This window comes from Cibotium barometz, chromosome 66 (genome assembly GCF_041138505.1).
Source record: "Cibotium barometz isolate CiBa-2024 chromosome 66, ASM4113850v1, whole genome shotgun sequence".
NCBI lineage: Eukaryota > Viridiplantae > Streptophyta > Polypodiopsida > Cyatheales > Cibotiaceae > Cibotium > Cibotium barometz.
In genome coordinates, this window is record NC_141111.1 from 1,452,403 (window position 1) to 1,475,488 (window position 23,086).

At 38.9% G+C, this 23,086-nt stretch overlaps 1 protein-coding gene across 1 annotated transcript; it reads right to left on the reverse strand.

Moving 5' to 3' along the window:
• Window positions 1-3,263: 3,263 nt before the first annotated feature.
• Window positions 3,264-10,018, reverse strand: LOC147602657 (LOB domain-containing protein 4-like). The gene is made up of 4 exons (XM_086797592.1): window positions 9,997-10,018; window positions 6,935-6,949; window positions 3,925-4,067; window positions 3,264-3,773 (listed from the first exon to the last, which is right to left on the reverse strand). The coding sequence occupies exons 1-4, from the start codon at window positions 10,016-10,018 to the stop codon at window positions 3,264-3,266; spliced, it is 690 nt and encodes a 229-aa protein (XP_086653718.1).
• Window positions 10,019-23,086: the final 13,068 nt, after the last annotated feature.

Genomic DNA, 23,086 nt, shown 5'->3' on the forward strand with positions numbered 1-23,086 from the left:
TCATGCATAAGCTTGCCTCATAGTAGGCTTATGTATACTCAATGCATGCTTAGAGTATACCTCATAGGATTATGCATAAGGCTTACACTCATGAATAAGGCTCGTGCATTGCTCTCAGGTATAAGGCTCATGCATAAGCTATTATGCCCCATAAGCCTTGTGCATAAGCTCTTATTCATGGCTTGTACATAAGCTCTTATGCATGGCTTGTACATAAGCTCCTATGCTACATGGCTTGTTTTGTATTGTAGATCTCATCTATTTTGGGCCCAACTCTTGTCAACCACTCAAGATAACCTCTTACACACAAGATCTTTTACTATTTATGCTTTTCTTGTTTTCACCCTTGGGTGCTAGGATTTAGGGTTAGTATGCATGCATAAGGCTTTTATTGCTTTTATGCCTAAGCTCTCTTTACATATAAGTCTTATGCATATACCTCATAGGCTCATGCATAAGTCTTGTGCATAAGATCTTATGCATAGGGCTTGTGTATATGCATAGCCTTAGCATTTCTCTCATGTTGACCTCATTTTCTTGTTTTGTATTGTAGGTCTTGCCTTTTTGAGCCAAGCTCTTGTCAACCACTCGAGGTAAGCTCTTACATATAACCTCTATTACAATTTATGGTTTTCTTGTTTACACCCTTGGGTGCTGGGGGATTGGGGTTAGGATGCTAATCATGATTTTCTTCTTTACACCCTTATTGGGGGTTTAGGGTTAGTATGCATGCTCATAGGTATACTCTCTTCTGCATAAGCCGTTGAGACATAATCTATGCATACATAAGTCTCTGAGGCATACTCTATACATGCATAAAGAGAGTATGCCATAGAACCTTATGCATAAGGCTAATGCATAAAGAGAGTATGTCATAGAGCCTTATGCATATGCCATAAGTCTTCTTCATAAGCTTACCTCATAGGCTTATGCATACTTAATGCATGCTTAGTGTATACCTCATAAGACTTATGCATAAGCGTGCCTCTCTCATAGGCTTATGTATACTTAATGTTTGCTTAGAGTATACCTTATGGGCTTATGCATAAGGTTTACACTTATGAATAAGGGTCGTGTATTGCTAGCATAAGGCTCATGCATAAGCTCTTATGCCCCATAAGGCTTGTGCATAAGCTCTTATGCATGGCTTGTGCATACACTCTTATGCATAAGGCTCATGCATTGCTCTCATTGAATAAGCTCTTATGCCTCATAAGGCTTATGCTTATATTCTCATATATATGTTGTTAGATGTGGTGATGGAGCGCAAGTTCCTATGTATTGAGGAGACGAACCCGAACTCAATCAAGTACGTAGATCTACATCCAAGCCTTGGTATCATAGATATGCATAATTTTCTTTTCATCATTAAAGCATAAGGTGTAGGTATGTTAACTTTGTGTAGAGGTGGTCGTCTTAGAGCAACGGCAAACTGATTGAGGAGAGAGCTATGGAGAGAAGATTAAAGCATCATCATCAAAGTGAATATCCGAAGACCTTGGGATGGCATGACTTGGAATATGAGGCCTCCACCTTTGATCTCCCCATTCGTCTTTGTATCCAAGAAGGCAATCCAAATCAACAACCACAATCTCAAGTTCCACCATAAGGGCAAAGAAGGCATTGGCCCAAGGAGTGTGGTTGTTGATCTAACATGGACCATTCCAAAGGCAAGCCGTGAGATTGTGGAGAGATTTGTTGAGATACCAAAAGAACTCATCTCTTGATCCAACATGGACCATTCCAAAGGAAAGCTGTGAGATTGTACAAGGTTATAAATTAGACATTCGAATCAATTTATTAGCACTATAAGCTCTATAAGATTCTGTTCAATCGAGGTTAGCACTAGAAACTCTACAAGAAGTCTATGAACATATTTTAGTAGGCCTCTTTGAAGATTGCAATCTTTGTGATTATCATGTAATGTGACATAGGTTTTCCCATTTTGTCTTCTTGGAAATAGCTATTCCCACACATCTTAGAATATTATATAGTACTTCAAGATGTTAGAACTTATGTTATTTTGGTTTCATGGATGGAAGGCTTGTCTTTTTTCTTTTTTGGGACACCTTGCAAGGTTATGTATTGTAGTCTAACCATGGAATAAAGCCTTTGTTCTCATGTAAGCTTGTAGTCTCACCACCATGGAAATTAAAGAGAAATTTACTTGAGGTGTATCTTTGGTCCACTTTCGATACCGAGAGCATTATTTCAGAAACGAGGGAAGGGCAAGTTCCCTTATGTTTATAAAATTTTGGGAAGGACTGTGCGAATTCCCTGCCATACTTATGTATGGTTTTTTTTTCACTCACACAAACAAGCACAAAATTTGTATGAATTGAATAACGACGTGTCACTCAGATTCAGATTTGCTAACCAATTTGTAATTATCTTTTTTGTGAGGTACTTCAAGATCTCTGTCGATCTCATAAGTGTAGGCGTGCGGTTTATCAATAGCGGATGTGTCTCTAGCACGCTTTCCAATAGCGGACGTGTCTCTAGCACGCTTTCCAAGTATGTTTACAGATTCATGTTCATTCGATCAATTCAAGATATTTATAAGTAAAACTACACGGTTGTATGTTTGTTAATTTTGAACTTTGTCTTTGAGATATGTCAATCAAAACCAACAAACATTTGCTATAGGTAACATGGCAAACTGAAACTTGAGAAAAACATGCCTAAAAAGAAGATGTACTACAGAAATTCATATTTGTTCGAACATCCTTGTGCATTTGTACAAGCGGATAAAGCGCGTTTGTTTTCAATGTATATGTCATTATTTTAATTTCCCTCCCGCTCTTCCCCTTACATCCCTCTCTCTCTATCTCTCTCTCTCTCTCTTTGCACTACCTTTCTATCACCCAAGTGTGGTAGATCGGCTAGTGTAATTGCCCTTGGGATGACATGTACCCGCCTGGGTTCAAGTCTCTCCGACGATTGGTCTCTCTAGATCAATAAGTCCACATTAAGCTGCTCTGGTCTGGTTGTCTCTTGGAGGGGCGAGTGTAGAGGGCCATGTAGAGGGCCAGGGCCCACCAACTTGCAGTACGAATTATATATGAACAGCGCCATACATCGGGCGGCTAGGTGCATGCCGTCGATTGCTCCAGCCAATAGACGAGGAGAATCATGGAGCAGGATTTGTTGATCGCGGCCGGCGGGCCAAGTCGCTTAGGCAGCATGATTCGTGGCACATGAATGCCATTTTTAGCACAAGACAAGAAGAGGAGGAGAAGAGAGCTGCGACGGCCGAATCATTATCAGTACGTACAGCTCTCGTTGACTGGCTCCATCAAGCGATGGCCGTCATCTGGATCGATATAATGCCCGGCTAGTAGGTAATCTGCAAACGACGCTGACGGGGACGGGGACGGGGACGGGGAGCGTGACGGAATTATTGGTTGATCATCCGATCTGCCGGGCATGGCAACGTACTGAAATGCCGGCGTACTGCAAGCTGCAATAGAAAATCCATCGACACTTTTATCATTGAGATTATTGTCATTGCTCGAATACTGGTATTGATCAATATTTTTTGTATGGTTGGGCGAGCTGTGCTGCTGCATGTAATTGGAGAGGAGGGCCTCGTACTGCACGTGTGCGTAGACTCCATGTGCTTGGGAGACCGCCAGTTGCGTCTGCAGCTGCAGCACCTGCTGCTGCAGGCTGGCGATGGCCCCCACGCAGCCGTAAATGGGGTCCCGGATTCTGGCGTTGGCCTCGTACACCATGCTGCTCACCGCATCTCCTCTCTCCTCCACCGGGAGCTCCTGCAATAACGTTTATTACCATAGTTAGAAGGATCAAGTTAACCAACGACATTGATTAATTGATAACCCTGCATAACATGTTAAATTTCGGGGCTACACGATCAAAGACATACGTTAATTAATGTAGGCTATAATTATTTAAAATGGATACCTGGAGCATCTTGTTGACGTTGCTGGCACCGAACACCCTGTGCACACTAGCGAACTTGAGAGGCTCCTCAGCGGGAAAGTAAGGAGAGAAAGTGCAGCTCTCCGCACACCTCCGGCGGAGCAGCTTGCAGGCAGCACAGGGAGCTGCCGATGGACAGCTACTACTTTTAATAATACTATTGTTAACCCCTGCTGCCGATGCCTTCTCCAGATTCAGCGTAACGGTACTCTCCATAACCAAACAACGCTCTAAACTTGTCTAAGAGATGCTTACAGTGAGGACGAGGCTGCTCCCTCTGCAAAAGCTTTAACTACTGCGCGCCTGATCTAACGTACTAGCTGAAGAGGATTGCTTTGTTGGAGCTGCAGAGGTGGAGCAGCTCCTTTCTTATAGTGCGTGGGGGTCGAATCAATCCGTAATTTGCCGCGCGTGTTCTGGTGGATTGCAGATGAATCAGGTGAAACCGTTAGCTACACGTGATTAGTTTAGAGAGCTGGGGCAAGCGCCCATTGGCTGTAATAACCACAGCGAATTAGCTAGACAGGTTGTGCTGTATCGAATTTGCTGGCTAAACGGTCGGAGTTGTCTGACAGATCAGATCACGGCACCTTTTCCAAATCCTTGCACAAGTTCATGCCCAAATTTAGAAGGCGCTCCTCGCGCAATCATCAAAAGCGGATGACTCGGCATCACCTGAACGTAGTCATGAGATAAAATTCAAGTCCCGTAACTACAAGGAACCTTTACTCACACGCTGCTTGTCTTTCCGTCAACGAGGAGTAAATGGTTTTGACGTAAGTAGTTTGGGAAGGAAATGGTTTTGATCTCGAAACCTTAGCAAGCGCACTCCTTTCACGAATTATATAATTTGGTAAGATTCGACGTCTTAAAATCCCTCTCGCATGGCAGTAGGGGGAGTGTCAATTGATGATCAAGGGGGAGAGTATCGACCAAGGGGGACTCTCTCTCTGTGGGGCACGGAATAATATATGAGAGAGAGAGAGAGAGAGAGAGAGAGAGAGAGAGAGAACTAGTGATGCTTTCACTAGCGGCGGTTAACAATACATAAAGTGTCATTTGATAGCCAGATTATTATTAGGGAAAAAAAAAACCTATTCTAAGATCCTATGTATAAAAACTCTAGTATGCTTAGATCCCATGCATAAAATCAGTCTAGATATATTAACAAAGTTTAATACATGTCTTCATACTCACATTAATACTTATAATAAAGTTTAATACATGTCTTCGTAGGTGCATATAAGTTCCTTTATACAAACATGAGGTCATCTATGCAAACCTCTATCCGAGCATATGTCAGCACAACCTCTATGCATAGAGGTATAAACAGTCGGTCGACCATATTGCATAGAGGTATACATATAGCCTAGAAACCAACATGACATCCTTGGTGCTTCCACCACCTATGAAAAAGAGCCGGTTAGTTACATACACATACCGTAGTGCATGAAAGTGTGTCAAATATAATACAAGCTATCTATGTGAGAGACTCAGAGAGCCGGTAAGCCTACAACAAACATTAACAAGCTATACCAAACATTAATAACACAAAATAAATTTGAAAACAAATTACATAGTTACTAAGCTCGAGTTTGACTTAAAGAATATTATGGAGCAACAATATTGCTCCAATGATACACTCATGGAAGGGCAAAACAAGTCTTTGAGTTTATCGCCGACAAGCTCAATATTAGTAGTAAATCCGAGTCACGTCCTCACAAGGAGTGAGGCTACCCAAAGGGTCTTCATTTTGCAAGGAAGGAGATAATGGACTCAAAACTTTAAGCAACTCTTAGAAGAGTAACAAGACTACAACAAATAAGAAAAACACAAAAATGAATAAATGTGTTTATCTCAATGATTATGGGTGTATTATGTTATACACATATGGAAGGCAAACATGTCTTGGATCCTTTCCATATGCTAAACAGCACTAAATTTCCATGCCGCCTTTGCTAAATTTTGTCGATCAATAACTTTAGACCGTCAAAAAATCAGCCCACAACTTCATATTCTGATCCAAAGGTGTACTCATTAGCTTACACCCTGTCATCCCATATTTTGCCAACATATTCAATGCATATTGGCGTTGCACTAACCATGTTCCTACATGGTCTTGGATCACTTCAATCCTAAGAAAATATCTCAATTCACCCAAATCTTTCATATCAAACTACCCACTCAATGCCTTCTTGACATGCATAACACCTATAGCATGATCTCTTGTGACAATCAAGTCATCCACATAGATGACAAGTAAGGTAATCCCATGATCTGTTTTCTTCACATAGAGTGAAGAATCTGATGAAGAAACCTGCAATCCAAGGGAGATAAGATATTAGCTTATCTTATCACTCCAAGCACGAGGTGCTTGCTTCAAACCATATAATGCTCTCTTTAATCTGCATACATGAGTGGGGTACCTCAGGTGTACATATCCTTCTGGCTATGCCATATAAACTTTCTCTTGTAAATCACCATTTAAAAATGCATTTTTCACATCCATTTGATGCATTTCCCAACCATTTGTTGTAGCCATAGCAATGAGTGCTCTCACTGTTCCCATCTTTGCAACTGGACTAAATGTTTCATCATAGTCCAAGCCTTGGGTTTTTGCGTACCAACCACGCTTTATGGTGCTCAATGGAACCATCTGATTTGCATTTCACCTTATAAACCCATTTGCAACCAATAACATTTTTGCCTTGTGGTAAGAAGGAAACCAAATCCCAAGTTTCATTATGGACCAATGCGTCCATCTCAACATCCATTGCCTTCTCCCATACATGCTTCCCAATAGCTTCTGTATAGCATGTAGGTTCCACATGCTTCACCAAAGAGATCATATATGCATAATGCATAGCAAAGTCACGATATGTCAACCTGTCAACTAGATACGTGACCCTTTGGGATCTCCGCAATGCATGTGGAACACTCTGAACACCTGTCACTCTAGCATGTGGAGGGACATATTTATCCTGCCTTGCACCTAGTGTGCGCAAAACTGGTATGCCAAGTTTCTCATCCAAACTTTCTGAGCTTGACGACTCATAACCGGTAGTGCCAATTTCTTCAACCTTCCCCTAGTGCTCACACTCTCATGTCTCAAGCATCCTGACCATGGAGGTATAGTACTACTCTCGGACTCTACTGGCCCAGACATAGAAATAGAACTTGTTTATGGCAAGTTCACATGCACATCAGCATCAATGGAATCAATGACACCCTCATCCTTTGCCTTGTGCCAACTAGCAAGTTCATCAAACACCACATCTCGTGAGATAACCACTTGCCTAGTTTGTGGATTGTAACATTTATATGCCTTGCATACCCAACAAAAATGCACTTTTCTGCCTTAGGATCCAACTTCTTCCTTCTCTCGTCTCTGGCACATGCACATAAGCTATGCTACCAAACACTTTGAGGTGTCCAATTTCTGGCCTAAACCTTGTAAGACGCATCTTTGGCCTAAAATGCACTTTTCTGCCTTAGGATCCAACTTCTTCCTTCTCTCGTCTCTGGCACATGCACATAAGCTATGCTACCAAACACTTTGAGGTGTCCAATTTCTGGCCTAAAACTTGTAAGACGCATCTTTGGCGTACTTCCATGTATAGCAGCTGTGGGTCTCTTATTAAGTACATACACCGTTGTGGCACACGCTTCTGTGCTGCCCAATAATAGTTTGGCATGCTCTTTTCATTGAGCATTCCCCTAGCCACATCACCAATGACTCTATTTTTCCTCTCAGCAACACCATTTTGCTGAGGTGTGAGAGATCCTTGTTCCCCACCACACAACGAATTCAGGGGTGCTAGCAGCAGAAGTAGCACTTCTTGTGCAGGGCAGGGTCCCTCACTTGGGGCCTCGCCAACGGGTATCCGAACAAGAGACTAATCCCTCGGTTCTTCCAAAATCGAACCCGGAAAAACTTCCCTCGCCCGAAAAGCACGGGCGATTCCTCCAGGATATTTTTACTCTAACGTAGTCAAGAGTAAACTAGTTGAACTGATCTAACCAAACCCGTAAGTATCATAGTTAGATCAAGGTAAAGACTTACATTTGGATTATAGAGACCAACGCTTTTTTTCTCATTGAGGGACACAGCCATTGATTCTTTTCCATAGAACATTTTTTATCTAAGATTTACTTCATCTATCGTACCATAACAGAATTGAGTCTCATTTTAGGGATCCATCAGTCTAGCCTAACCCCATCCAGTCCTGTGGGTTAGCCAACCACCCAACCAGTGTAGTGATGGGATCCAATTAGGAATTTGGTTAGGTTTTGTCCCGGGTACTAGGGAAAAGAGTTCCCAGGCCCCCTAGCTAGATATTCATGCGCAAACTTAAAACTAGTCACACCACTTACACACCCAATATGAAATTGCCTTTTTCAGAGATTCAGCTGTCTTTAAAACAATCATTTAATGAAATCATAGTGTCACTGATCATATCCTCAAAATCTTTGGTTAAATCCTAATTTCCAATCATTCCTTATCGGTGTACCTATGGCATCATTGTGGCAACCAGAACGCTCACCACCTGTCCATTGAGGGGCCTTTTCGATGGTTCCTAGCTCATAGTACTCAACAATATATTCACATATCAAAATGGAATCTCCGTTGAAGATCACCAAGATATCAACCACAACGGATCCATATAAAAGAGCCATGGACTCATCCATTGAGGACTAGCAAGGTCAATCAACCAGATCCATGCCTAAATTTAGAAAACAACTCTTACTCCTTGTTCCAATATCTTCCACGACGCATGTGTGGGTATCTTCGGCGACCCAGAGCCCGAGCACCGTATGGTCAGCACCCTCTAGGATTCTTCGCAGGTCACCTAGCGCTTCACTCATAGGCCGCTTCCTTGGTCCCTCATCCACCGTACACCGGAAGCTCACCATTTAAATCGAACCGAGGCTGGTCAAGACCTCGATCGACTTTGCTACGTGAGATGTCCTCCGTTGACTCTCCATCAGCTGTTGCAACTTTATCAGTTAGGTCTCCCACGACCTCATTCACAAGACAGTCAAAATGCTTCCCTAGCATTCTTGACATAAAACAATCATTTAAAAACAGGTCATAAATACAGTTTCTATAACGAACTCTCGTCTTTCTACATTGTTCCACATCAATCCACATTATTTGATTCCACATCCATTTCATATGTATTCCTATTCTCATCCAATCACATCCATTTCAAATGTATCTCTATTCTCATCAAATCACATCATTTTCATCTCATCACATCATTTTTATCTCATCACATATTTCCTTAATTTATCCTCACCAGATCTCATCCACTCGCATCTACCCATATCCACATCTCATCACATCACATTCATTCACATCTCATCCATTCAGACCACATCACATTCACTCACATCACATCTCATTCATTTACTTCACATCTCATTCATTCACATCTATCCCAATTCACATCCCATCACATTCATTCACATCCAATTCACATCATTCCCATCACATCACATTCATTCATATCCATCACATTCACATTCATTCATATCCATCACATTCATTCTCATCATCCCATCACATACATTCTATCCACATAACATCACTCACATCTATCCACATCAAATCTCATTCATACACATCCATCCAATCGTTCACATGTACGACTACGCACATCTATCCATACATTTATATCTGTCACTTCACATCCACATATATTCATGTCACATCACATCTCTTTACATCACATCGCATTCTTTCACATACACATACACATCCATTCTTCACATACACATTCTCATCCATTCTTTACATACACATCCACGTCCATTTTTTCACATATGCATTCGCATCAATTTTCATCACATCTCATTCACTCACATCCCATATCATTCATTTACATCCTGATTCACATGACATCGCATCTCATCCATTCAGTCACATCTATCTGATTCACATCACATCTATTCACCTCACATCTCATCACATCAATTCACCTCACATCTCATCACCTCTATTCACATCACATCCATCCATCCATTTATTCACATCTATCTGATTCACATCACATCTATTCCCCTCACGTCTCATAACCTCTATTCACATCACATTCTTCCATCCATTCATTCACATCTATCTGACTCACTTCACATCTCATCTCATCTATTCACATCACATCCCATCCATCCATTCCCTATCTAATTCACATCACATCCCATCCATCCATTCATTCACATCTATTTGATTCACTTCACATCTATTTACATCACATCCTATCCATCCGTTCATTCCCATCTATCTGATTCACATCACATCTCATCACATCTATTCACATCACATCCCATCCATCCATTGATTCACATCTATCTGATTCACATCACATCTATTCATAGAATTTAAACATAGATTTTAAGAGAATTCTAATTTTGATATAAAAATTCTTTATGCATCTATTTATGCATAAAAATCAACTTTAATAAGAAAAACACTTTTGAAATAAAAATAATTCTTTTATGCATCTTTCTATGCATAAAAATCAAATTTAATGAGAATAAAACTTTTGAAATAAAAATAATTCCTTTATGTACTTTCTATGAATAAAAATCAAATTTAATGAGAATAACACTTTTGAAATAAAATAATTCCTTTATGCATCTTTCTATGCATAAAAATCAAATTTAATGAGGATAACACTTTTGAAATAAAAATAATTCCTTTATGCATCTTTCTATGCATAAAAATCAAATTTAATGATTAATAAAAATGGTGGGAATTACTCTTTTGGAATAACATAAAAGTAAACTCTCTTTTCCACAAAATTCTGGAAAACTTTGCCATAACCTCCTTTGTATGGCTGACCATTTCTTATTTTGAACATTCTATTTTTTACTTAAATTAACCCAAATTAGATTCCAAGAACTCTAATCTACACCATTTTCTAAAATCAAGAGAGTAAACAATAAAAAGAGTTGAATTAATCTATTAATTAATCTTTCTAGGAGGATTAAGAAAGGCTGGAATGTAAAGAAGAGAAGGGGTGGCCTTTTCATCAAAGGCACAACATTAGAATTTAACTTAAACATTTGTAAAGCATAAAAATTAAGAAAACCATAGATTTAAAATTAAAAAACGAGTAAGAAATTAGCTTACATGGAGCTTTTAAGCTCTCCTTTGGCTTGAGGGATTAAGGGTTCTACTCTTGTTTTGAAGCAAGAGTGGCCACCAATTCACTTTGGAGAGGATTAGGCCAAAAATAATTTAATTATTAAGAAATTCAATGTTAAATGACTCAAGACAAGAGCACAATAACATTGCATAAACACTATTAAGCTTTTACAAAGGGGGAGGCTTCTATTTATAGGAAAAAGTGAGCCTCTAACCAAGCAAACACATTCTAGAATTTTCTAGATCAGTTTGGTCAATTTTTTGATTTTTTGGCTTACTTTTTGGATCTAGTTGAAACAGGAGAGAGGAGAGATAAAAATATCTCATTATTTTTTAGTTTAAAACTCCTCCACACATGTGAAATAGGTGCCTCCTTCATGAGGGGAGATCCCCACACTGAGGTGTCAAAAATCAAATTTTTAACTATTTTATTTGGTCCTTAGTCCACTCTTCATCTTATGTGAACATTTACTCATTTTTGGGGGGGTTTTATTTTATTCTTCAATTTATCTCCTCCCTACATTTGGATTAATCCTGTTGGTCCATAGAAACCTTAATCCAAAATTTTCAGAAAATATGGATCCTTAGGCTAACTTTCTTTTGTGCACATTATAATTTATTTCTAATGCACCTCAGGAATTTCTTTTTGAACTTCTGATTCAGGGGAATTTATTTTAATAAGAAGGGATATTTTTCCATCCAAAGATATCTAAAAATTGAATTATCTCTCTCTAGAATATTTTCTCTCTCTACGCCAAAATAGATAGAAACAAGATCTGTTATTATTCTGAAAAGGGGATTGGTTATAGGGGGAGAAACTGGACATCTTGAGGGGCTGGGAAGGAATCTTATAAGGTGTGTACCTGCAAGTTAGCTGCGTTTTTATGCCATGCTTTCTCAAGAAGTTCTCAAAAGCATGTGAGGTGTATTCACCACCTCCATCTATCCTCAAACATTTTATCCAAGAGCCATATTGCTTCTCTGCAAAAGCTTTAAAGTCCATAAACTTTCTTAACACTTCACTTTTCTCTCTGAGAAAGTAAATCCAAGTCATTCTTCTGAAATTATCAAATGAGTGTCACATAATACAAGCTGCCTTTAATGGATGGGTTTTGTTCAGGACCCCATACATCACTATGAACTATCTCAAGTGGCCTCCTACTCATGTTGCGGTAGCTCACCAACAATGCCTCTTGCTTGCATGTTCTTTAACCTTTGTATGTTCACATGTCCAATCCTTTTATGCCACATGTAAATGTCCTGTACCACATTTCGGCTTTTAGAGAACATGGCCGATTTCAACTCAGAAATCCCAGCATCCAACTTAAATAACCTGCCTTCTTTCTTGCCTTTGGCAATAACTCTACATCCATTTTTGAAATCCTCAACAATGAAGCAACCATGCTCGTTGAAATGAACCTGTTAACCTTGTTCAACCATTTCACCAAATGAGGCCAAACTTTTTGTAATAGAAGGCACATACAAGATATCTACCATAGACTTTGTTTCACCATTGTGCATTACCAATGGTACACTCCCAACATGAGTGATAGCATGCTGGGAATCATCACACCTGTCTTCACATAGCCTTTCACATCCATTAGCTTCATATGTTCAAACCATTCACCATTACAAGTCACATGGTTTGATGCTTCAGAGTCCATATACCAAGTGTCATCAGTGTCACCATTTGTCATCATAGATCCCACGACATGTTTCATGGCAAACAAGTCATTTGCACTGCCATCATGCCTGCTTGATGCAAAATTTTCACCATTTGCATAATTTCCATCATGTTGTGCAAAATGTCCACCATGTTGTGCTCTACCTATATATCACCTTGAACCATTTGACATCAAAGATGAATACATTAAATGCTCTAAATCCAACCTCAAGAATATCCTAAATAGTTCCACAATACTCGAGTGTCCTCTATGACATTGATATCATGTCTACTGGCTCGACTTTCTTGCTCAAAAGTTGTCATCACACCACAATCAAATGTGTTTCTTTTAGAATCCACATGCTCCATGCGACAGTGCCTTCCCTTTGACCATGTTGCATTACATAGTTTATACTAACATTAAAAAAAAGCATGACATTTAGTATATATAGTGCATTAAAAACAAGATATATATGTGAGATAGAGATGAAGAATGTACTTACTTGAGGGTCACATCCTCTTGCATACTCATGCTCTTCTCTTATGATCATATCTCCATTTTGTGATGCCATCAATATGGAACAATGAGTTGGAGTTGTTTTTTGAACACGTGCATGGATCTAGTTGATTGGCTTTACTGGTCTTCAACGGATGAGTCCATGGCTCTTTTATATGGATTTGTTGGTTGATCTTGCTAATCTTCAACGGCAAGTCCATCTGGATTTTCTTATGTAATTATAATTCCGGATACTATGAGCTAGGAACTATTGAAAAGGCCCCTAAGTGAGCAGGTGGTGAGCGTTCTGGTCGCCAATGATGCCATAGGTACATCGATGAAGGAATGATTGGAAATTAGAATTCAAGCTAGATATTTTGGAGGATTATGATCAGTGGTACTATGGTTTCATTAAAAGATTGTTTTAAAGATAGCTGAGTCTGTGAGAAAGGCAATTTCATATTGGGTGTGTAAGTGGTGTGACTATCTTGAACTTTACTTGAAGTGCCGGCTAGGGGGCATTGGAACTTTTCCCTGGTTCTCGGGACAAAACATAACCAAATTTCTAAATGGATCCTATCGGTTGGCTAACCCATGGGATTGAGGCTGGATTGATGGACCTTAAATTAAGACTAAATTTTGTTAAGTTACGATAGTTGAGATAAATCACGGATAATCCTTGTTCTATGGAAAAGAATCAACGGCTGTGCCTCTTGATGAGAGGAAAAAAGCATTGATCTCTCTATGATCCAAGTACAAGTCTCTTCCTTGATCTGACCATGTGACTTACGGGTTTGGTCGGATCAGTTTGGTTAGTTAAGACCTTGACTTGTTAGATTAATTCTCGTGTTAGATGATTTTCTTGGTGGAATCACTCGTGTCTTTTGGGCAAGGGAAGTTTTTCTGGGTTCGATTTTGGAAGAACCGAGGGATTCGTCTCTTGTCCGGATATTCGTGGGTGAGGCCCCGAGTGGGAGACTCTACCCTGTGTAAGAAGTGCTACTTCTGCTGCTAGCACCCCCGAATTCAATGCACAGTGGGGGCGGGGATCTTTCAGTTGGTATCAAAGCAAATTGGCTAAAGTGGATCTACCGAGAAGCAAGAAATGTCAAAAATTTATAAAGTACTAGTAAAAGATTATTATTGTGTGATGAAATTCATACAAATTGATATTCATAAACGAAGATTCATAAATTGAAAATTGGGTCTTCAAAAGAAGGAAGTACTGCAATTGTGTGGAATCCATGACTTGCTTGAGGCCTGGTATTTACCTTATAGTTCCAAGGACCGTGATTACCTATATATACCATAGGTACTGCAGCTCTTTACTGGCAATATATACGAGTACATCTAAGACCTTGAAATTATAAGCAAAAATGCTATCCATATGATGAATTCAAATGCTGGTTGATATGATTTTAGAGTTCTGGTTGAGAATTGATTTGGATTCTCATTGCAAGATGATGATTTCTAAATTCTGGTTGGAAGAAGATAAGTGGAATAAAGCCACAATGAGGATGAATGGGGAGAATCCGAGTGATGATGTTAGCTCGGGGGGTCACTATATGTAAATCCTCTATATCACGTGCGTTCAAGGCCTATTTAAAAAGTCCCTTATCTGTGAATTTTTTAGTGAATATAATGTATCCTTTCCTATTCAAATCTGTAATTTTTTTTAAAAATACAATAAATAAATCCCCTCTGTAAATATATTTCCGTAAGTTTTAAATATTTAAAATGTCCTTCTGCTAAACCCACGTGATACTTACATATTTATACGAGTGACCCCCCCGAGGATGTTAGTAACTAGAAGACGATTATGACTTTCAGCAGATCACTATATGAGATTTGTGGATTGTGCTGACAGATTGTTGCTATTTGACCTTTGACCTAGTGGATCTAACTAAGGAATGACAAATTGAGAACGTGCATAACTGAAATTCCCGTAGGGAATGTTCAGATGGAATTTTTGGTTTGATGGACCATTATTGTGTTAAGAATATGAATGAATTATCCTCTGGTAATGAGTTCTGTATGTTCTTCTTGTAGACGGGATCTTAAACCCAGGATTCTGTGAGAGGCTGACCAAACTATAAAGAACCCCAAAATCAGTTAGATTTAAAGTCGGATTTAAATTATAAATAAAGTGATCTTTTCACCTCAGCGTCTTCGTTAATTTGGAAAAAAGGGACTTAACAAAAATTTTCGTATTGATAGGATCATGGATTGAGATCATCGTGGTAGGAATGTTAACCCCCAACTCGATGTGAGGAAGAGCTCGACTCGAATGTTCGTAAAACTCTTCATAGATCGCAGCATGGACCTTTCAAGGGTGAAGGGGAAACCTCGGGTGAGGATGTGTTGAAGTGGATTGAAGCAATGGAAGAATACTTTGATGTTATCGGGTACAACGAGAAGAGTAAAATGGCTCTTGCAAGGCTGAAGATAGTAGAAACAGCTAGAGTGGCATGGAGAAACCACTACGAGACAAATCGTCTGGATCGGAACACCCAGACATGGAATTATCTCAAGATTTACCTAAGGAAGAGATTTTGTCCTCCCTTCTTTTTGGAAACCAAGATGAATGATTTCTAAGAGGTAACCCAGTGGAGCAGAACTATTGAAGTGTATCACCAAGCATTCGCTCTCCTCCTCAAGTACTCGACACCATTGGATGAAGAACAGCTGATGGCCAGGTTCATTCGGGGAATAAACGAACCCTTGAATATCCTCGTGAAGAATGCCAAGCCAGTTTCTATGGCTGAAACTGTACGTATGGAGAAGGATTTCACCAAGGCCTTTGTTGTCAAAGTCCCGCTGAAGCCAACACCATCATCTTTCAAAAGATTTCTAGCTCCGGAAGGTGATTCCAACTTTCCACTACCTAAGAGACAACAAGGTCAAACTCAAGATATGGGAAGTTCCAAAATGGAAGAAAGGTCCTTTTCTTGGAACTCAATCCCCTGGAATTCAACTTCAGAAGTTCCACCCTTGAACAAAGAAGTTAAATGCTAAAACTATCAAGGATTTGGACATCCCAGTATGGATTGCCCAACTCCTTTTGGATTCAGGTTTTCACGATAGGGAAGTCAGGGACCAAGATTCTAGACTCCAGCTCCTTTCTTCTAGAGTAATCAGGTTCCTTTCCGTCAAAATCAGGGAAATCCCAGAGGTAGACCCTCTAACGAACCCTTAGCTTTGATGGAAAGTAATGCAAGACCTCCACCTCAGAATAGGGAAAGTCAAAGAGAGATGCTTCTAGATCAGTCATCCACTTCCAAGGCAGTAACGCTGGAAGTGATTGAAGAAGAAGAAGAAGAAGAAGAAGAAGAAGAAGAAGAAGATTATCCTCCAGTTTGCGAGATGAGGACATGTCACGTTGTTGCGTGACGAGTGGTGTGATCAATGCAAGGATGCAACACAAAGATGGAAGCAGGAAAACAAGAGACTTGACATTCTTATTTAGGGCTCTTGTAGAGAGTTCCAAGTTGTGGGTGAGTGTAGGGGTGGGCTTGAGAATCCCACATGGGAAGTTTTAGGAGTTTTAGGAGTTTTAGGAGTTTTAGGAGTTTTAGTATAAATAGTGGCTCATTTGAGAGCTCACACATACATTGGGCTAAACTCATGCTTGAGCTCTCTTGAGACAAGCTCTCCCTCTTGTTCATAGAGGTGCAAGCTCTTCTCTCTTCCCATCTACACTATTGTATGAGCAATACTCTTCTAATTCAATGCAATGAGATGATGTTTTTCTCTCTTCTCATCTCTATTCTCTAGTGTGCATGCTTATTTGTTTATGCTTGTGGATTCTCTATTAGGCTTTGTGTGGTAGTGGATTCAAGCTTAAGCTTCTCCATAGCTTGTAGCTTATCCATGGGCAAGGCATTTCTTGAGTAGTGAATGAGAATGCATGTTTATTTCAAGTTTCATTAAGCTTCAAGGTTTGTGTGCATGCTAGGGAAGTAAGTGCTTGAGAATGAAGTGTGCTTTGAGCTTGTGTGTGCATTAGCTTAGCCTTCTTCTTGTATTGGATGCATGAATGAGTGGGATGATGAGTGAATGAGCTATGGCAAGATTGAGCTTGTGTGTAAAGTCTATGTCAAGGTAGTGGTGTTTATAGCATTTTCTCCATTCGTGGATAAGCTTCCGTGCATTGGTACGGGTTGAATCCCTAGCCCGAAAGGGATGCAAATCCCATTAGATTGAGCTACACACGGATCATGCTACTCTTGCTACAAGTGTAAAGAGTCTTCCGTCTCTCCATTGGCGCCACTGCCAGGGAGAAGACTCAAAACCGGTTGAGAAGCTTGCATTACTACCACTAATTCTTTTTGTTTTTAGGTTTAGGGTTAGTACGAGTGTGGAATCTCAGAGCTAGTGATTAGAAGAGAAAAAGTAGATTACAAAGAGAGAGGAGGGGCCGGATAAGGCCGCAGGGGTTTTCGTTTTGTTTTGTTTTTTTAATCTCAATCGGCACATGATTTTCCATTCAAAGAAGTACAAAAGCGACAGAGCTTACACGACGATAAAGAAGGCTAATAAGACAGCGCTAACTAGCAGTTAAACTGCAATAGTCAACGTAGAGAGCAAAGAGGAGAATGAATCAGATGTTTCACACACGAATCACGATGGAAACGCATCCATCACCACATGCTGGAGCTCACTTGCCAGGCAGGAAGTTAGTGGTGTAGTCCCAGGCGTTGTTGACGGCGGGGTTAGAAGGTGAGAAGGGCTAGGAGCTGGTAGCTGTTGGAAGCGTCTAGCGAGTCGACCTCGTCTGTGGTAAACTGGGCACGGGCGAAGGAGGCGGAGGTTGTGGTGGCAGAGAAGGGGGTGATAGTGAAGGAGAGAGCTACACGAATCAACCGAGAAGAGAGAAGAGAGAAGAGAGAAGCCTCGAGTCCAAAAAGGAGAGACCCTCGTAAGTCTTGCGGCGGCGACAGAGAAGAGCCTCGCCACACAGGTCGAGCCAGTGGGGGGGAGACAGGCACGGGTGGAAGAGAAGCACGCAGAGGCCATGGTGGCCGGTGGCGCGAGGAGACGAACTTAGTGACGAGCTTCAGCTGCTAGCGAAGAAGGGCCAGGAGGAGAAGCTAAGGCGGCACCTGTGGAGGTGAAGGCGGCAGCAGATTCGCGAGAGGATAAGAGGATAAGGTTAGTATTTTATTTTTTATTTTTTATTTTTTATTTTTTATTATTATTTTTGTTAATTTTTAATTGTGTCCAATATGACCCTTACCTATTTAAGATCTCTATGTTGCAATGGCAATATGCAACAAGATCTCTGTGGAGAGAATCAAAAACATGTCTTTGATTCTTTACATATGCTTAACAACACTATTTAGCTCCACACCTTTGTTAAATTTTGTTGATTAATAAATTATTTTGACCCTCAAGAACTTGTGTCGACTATCACCTTTACCTATGTAAGATGTCTATGATGCAATGGCACTATGCAAGATCTCTATACACATAACACATCTTATGTATAAACTCTTTGCTTAGATCATCTGCATAAACTCTTAGATGCTCATATCCTATGCATATACTCAATCTAAATGTATTAATAGCTTTCATACATTTCAATACATATTTTCATACTTATATATATTCCTTTATGCATACACTACAAGAGATGGGGAGCATAGCCACTTAGCATACTTTCATGAAGAGGAGAGAGAGAGGAGAGAGGGGACGCGAGCATGTGTGTAGGGTGTGCATGATTTCAGTACGTGGCTATAGCCGCGCCGCGCGGCTACCAGCCTCAAGATGGAATTTCCGGTTTGATGGACCATTATTGTGTTAAGAATTGTTAGAATTTCTTGGTGGTCATGCTAGATCAAAGATGTGGAGGAGAGAGACTCATAAAATACAAGAAAATATCCTGCTTATTAAGTTGCTCAAAATACAACTAGGCTTCTTGCTCCATACAAAAATGCCTTCTAGCTCCACCTTTAAATAGGTGAGCTAGTGGACCATAAGTCCATTTACACACACCCTTCTCCTCCCCTTTTACAAAACCTTAGTCTCTTAATACCCCCCCTCAACTACGAAGAAAATTGGAATAGGTGGTATTGGACATAGGTTTCCTTTATAACATTAGGCGTACAAGGTTAGGAATATAGGTGTGGTTACATTGAGATTTAATATAATTTCTCAGTGGAGTTAGAGGCTGATACAAAGTTAGGCTCTGTCTCTTTGTTAGGACATTTAGAAGTGATATGTCACGTTTGTTTAGACTTGTTACATTTCATTTTGTTGGGATATTTGATCCAACAATTATTTGCCAAATGACCCACCTTTTTGCAATGGAAACATCTTACTTTGATCACTTGATGTGATAAAGCTTGTTCAATATTCGATGAAGTTATTGCATTTGAAGATTCAGCTCCTCCCTTTGGCCTTTTTTCTTCATAAAGACAAGATTGAATGCTCGAGATTGAATGACTCCTTCAAGGGTGGGATTAGGTATGTTCTTCAGGGTGGTGACTAAGGTGGGGACACCTTCTTGACTGCTTTTAGCAAAACACTGCATCATCTTCATCCATTCTTGCATTCACTGATGCAAGTTGAGCCATAAGGCCCTTCAAGTGAGAGATGAAGGCTCCAATTCCATCTCCCTCTTTGAGTTCCAAGCTGAAAAATTCAATTTTAAGTGAGATCTTGGAATTCTTACGAGCTCCATAGAGCTTATCAAGCTCATCCCATTTCTCCTTTGCAGTCGGAAGCTGGTCCACATGGTGAATGAGAGCCTCATCAAGATGAAACATGATGATGGCTTATGCCTTCTCATCATCTTCAATATCTTTAGCCTTAGTTTGATCAATAACCTTAGTGGCAGAGATGAATGGCCGAAAACCTTTGGACATCATCTTGTACTTGACAAGGACTTACCAAGTGTGGAAGCCCTCTCCTGAGAACTTCTTAATTTGGGTGTTGTCCTTTGACATTGGGTATTGAGGGAGATTACTAGAGAGTAGTGGGCTGATGTAAAAAAACTAGAAATTTTTTATATTTTGGCTTAAAGTAGAAAGAGAAAGGCTTATGAGAGTGTAACAACCCTCAATCAAGCCAAGGATGTTGCATAAGAAAGGAGATTAAGATGGTAAAGCTTATGGTTTAGCACTTGGGGTTTGTGCCCAACCACTAATTCTAATAGGGAGAGCTTCATTAGTGTTAAAGAACACTTTGTTTGGTGATTAAGATTACCATTAGTGTTTAGAAACATGATTAGTGCTTAAGAGCGCATTTCTAGCATCTAATGACACTTGCATTGGTGATTAGATTCACCATTAGTGTTTAAGAACATTCTTAGTATTTAGAAACACTTTGGAATGACTCCCCTTTGCTGGATTAGAAGCCTCATTAGTGTTAATCAACACTATTAGTACTTATAAGCACACTTTGTCTCACGTTTTTTAAGTGGAGTAGGATGTCAGATTCCTACCTCTCGAGCTTTTGAGATGTAAAGGTGTAAGAACCTCTTCTTATGTTCTTGTAATCATCCCCTCTTTGAAATAGAAGAAAGATCTTGTTTTACCATGTTTTGGCCTAGAGAGAGAAAATATCTAGAGAGAGATAATTCAAAATTGAGATATCTTTGGATACAAACATTCTCCTAATGTCTAAAATGGATTCCCCTTAATCAGAAGTTCAAAATGAACTTTCCAATGTGCATTAAGAATTAATCAAAAATGGTATAAAGGACCTTAACCCAAGGGTCTACATTTTCAGAAATTTTTGGAATATGGTCTAATTAAGGTTCCAATGGGCCAATTGGATTAATCCAAGTGTTGGGATGAGATAATTGCAAAGAATAAAAGAAATTATCCAAAAATGATTAAATGCTCACTTAAGATGAAGAGTTGATTGAGTATAAGGTTTAGTAGTTAAAAACTAAGGTATATTACTAAAAAAATGAGATATTTTAGAGAAATGATACATTTGTGATACCTTGGTAATGAAAGGGAGACTCTTGAGGTAGGCACCTTTTTCACATGTGTGCTAGGGTTTTTTAATTCAAAAAAATGTGATATTTTTCTCTCCTCTCTCTTGGAGCAAACTAGATCAAAAAGGGAGCCAAACTGATCCAAATCTTGTTCAAATTGAGTCAAACTGAAGCTAGAAAATTCTATAACCCAATTGGACTTGTTTAGTGGCCTCCCTCACCTAAAAATAGACCCTCATTCCTTTTTATTCTCATCTTTGAGCTATACCATGCCAGTATTATCTTAAAATAAGCATATTTTCTATTATCTCTTAATTTTTCTCTTCTCTTGAGAGCTTGGAGCTTCTCTCTCTCTCCAACAACTCTTGGAGTTTGCTCTTCTCCTCTTGGTGGCCAATTGATTGGTTGGGGGCTTCACTGCTAAATTAAAGAATCAAGCCAAACTTGGAGGTAAGATTAAATTTTATGGTTTTTTCAATTATCTCAATGACTTTCTTCTTCTCAACCCCTCTCAAGCTTGAGAAGCTTTCAAAATGATGGTTTTTATTCAAATCAAGCTTTCCCAACGATTCTTAATGTCTAATTAGAATTAAGTTAATCTTTATTGTTAATTATAATGCTTTCCTTAAGTAAATCTTTATGCTTAATTATAATGCTTTCCTTAAGTAAATCTCTCTCTTAAAAAGAAGAGTCATCTTTATGGCTAAATCTTTAGCAAAAGAATGTTTCTCAATGATAATCTCTTATTTCAAATCAAAACTCTAGGCTTGATGAGCTAGAGAATAAAAATTGCTATTTTCATGATTTTGAGTTAGTAAAAATATGGTTAATCCTTTTTAGATTATTTATAAGTAAGAAAGAATTACTTTAACTCATTCTAAAAAGGAAGTGGATTACACTAGCAATTTTGGAAATGAGGAATGTTTAATTTAGCTTAATCAAGGATAATAATCATAATTATGCTTATAATTATGATTAAAATTATGATATATATACATAGTTTAGTTTAAAGCTTAAAAGAAGAGCTTCTATCATAAATTTTCATTACAAGCTTTTATTCTTTTAGAAAAATTGAGAATTATCAGTTATAGCAGCAAAGCTATGGTAAATTTTTTTTAAAAAAAATACATATCTTATTTTTATGCATAATGCTAAAAGAGAACTTCCTACCATATTCTAGGTTTATAAATTGTAAGCAAAAAGAATGATTTTTATCATATTCATGAAAGAATACTTTTTAGTATGTATGCATAATTATTTAATTAAGAGAAAAGAGAAATTTTTGATAAATTTATTTTTATGCATAAGAATTTTGATATAAAAAGAAAAATTTCCATGATATTCGAGATCTCAATAATTAAATGTTAAAAGAGGAATTTCTAGCATAATTAAAAAACAAGAGTATTTATCAAAAGTGAAATTCTGAGTATTATCATTTTTATTGAGAAATATGGATAGAATTGATTTTTGTAAATCCCATGAATCTTTTATTCAAAAGAAGAATATTGAATATATCTTATTTAGAGAAATTTGAGAAAGAATGTGAAAATATCTATCGAGAAAACTTGGATAATTCTTAATCAAAAAAGGGAATCTGGAATCCCTGAGAGGATCAAGGGTCCAATAAGAAAATGGAAGTTTATATTTTATCCTCATTATTGAAGCTTAAGGAATGAAAACACAATACGTAAATGTTCTTTTTTGAGTTTTTACTATAAAATTCTGATAAGGTTCATTTCTCCTTTTTTAAACCTTCAACAACACTCTGATACTTCGATTTAATGGGATCAAGAAAAAGTTACCTTTAACTAAGCCAAGCAATCGGTAGAAACTTAGAAAAGTTCTATTAGTATCGAAAGTAGAGAAACCATACTCGATGTAATGATATAT

What these genes read in the sequence shown, in the direction of transcription:
- LOC147602657 (XM_086797592.1), bottom strand. Translation starts at nt 10,018, where the DNA reads ATGAGACGTGAGGGGAATAGAT. An exon ending in ACGTCAACAAGATGCTCCAG is followed by an intron (nt 3,774 to 3,924) that starts GTATCCATTTTA and finishes ACGTTATTGCAG; the next exon opens with GAGCTCCCGGTGGAGGAGAG.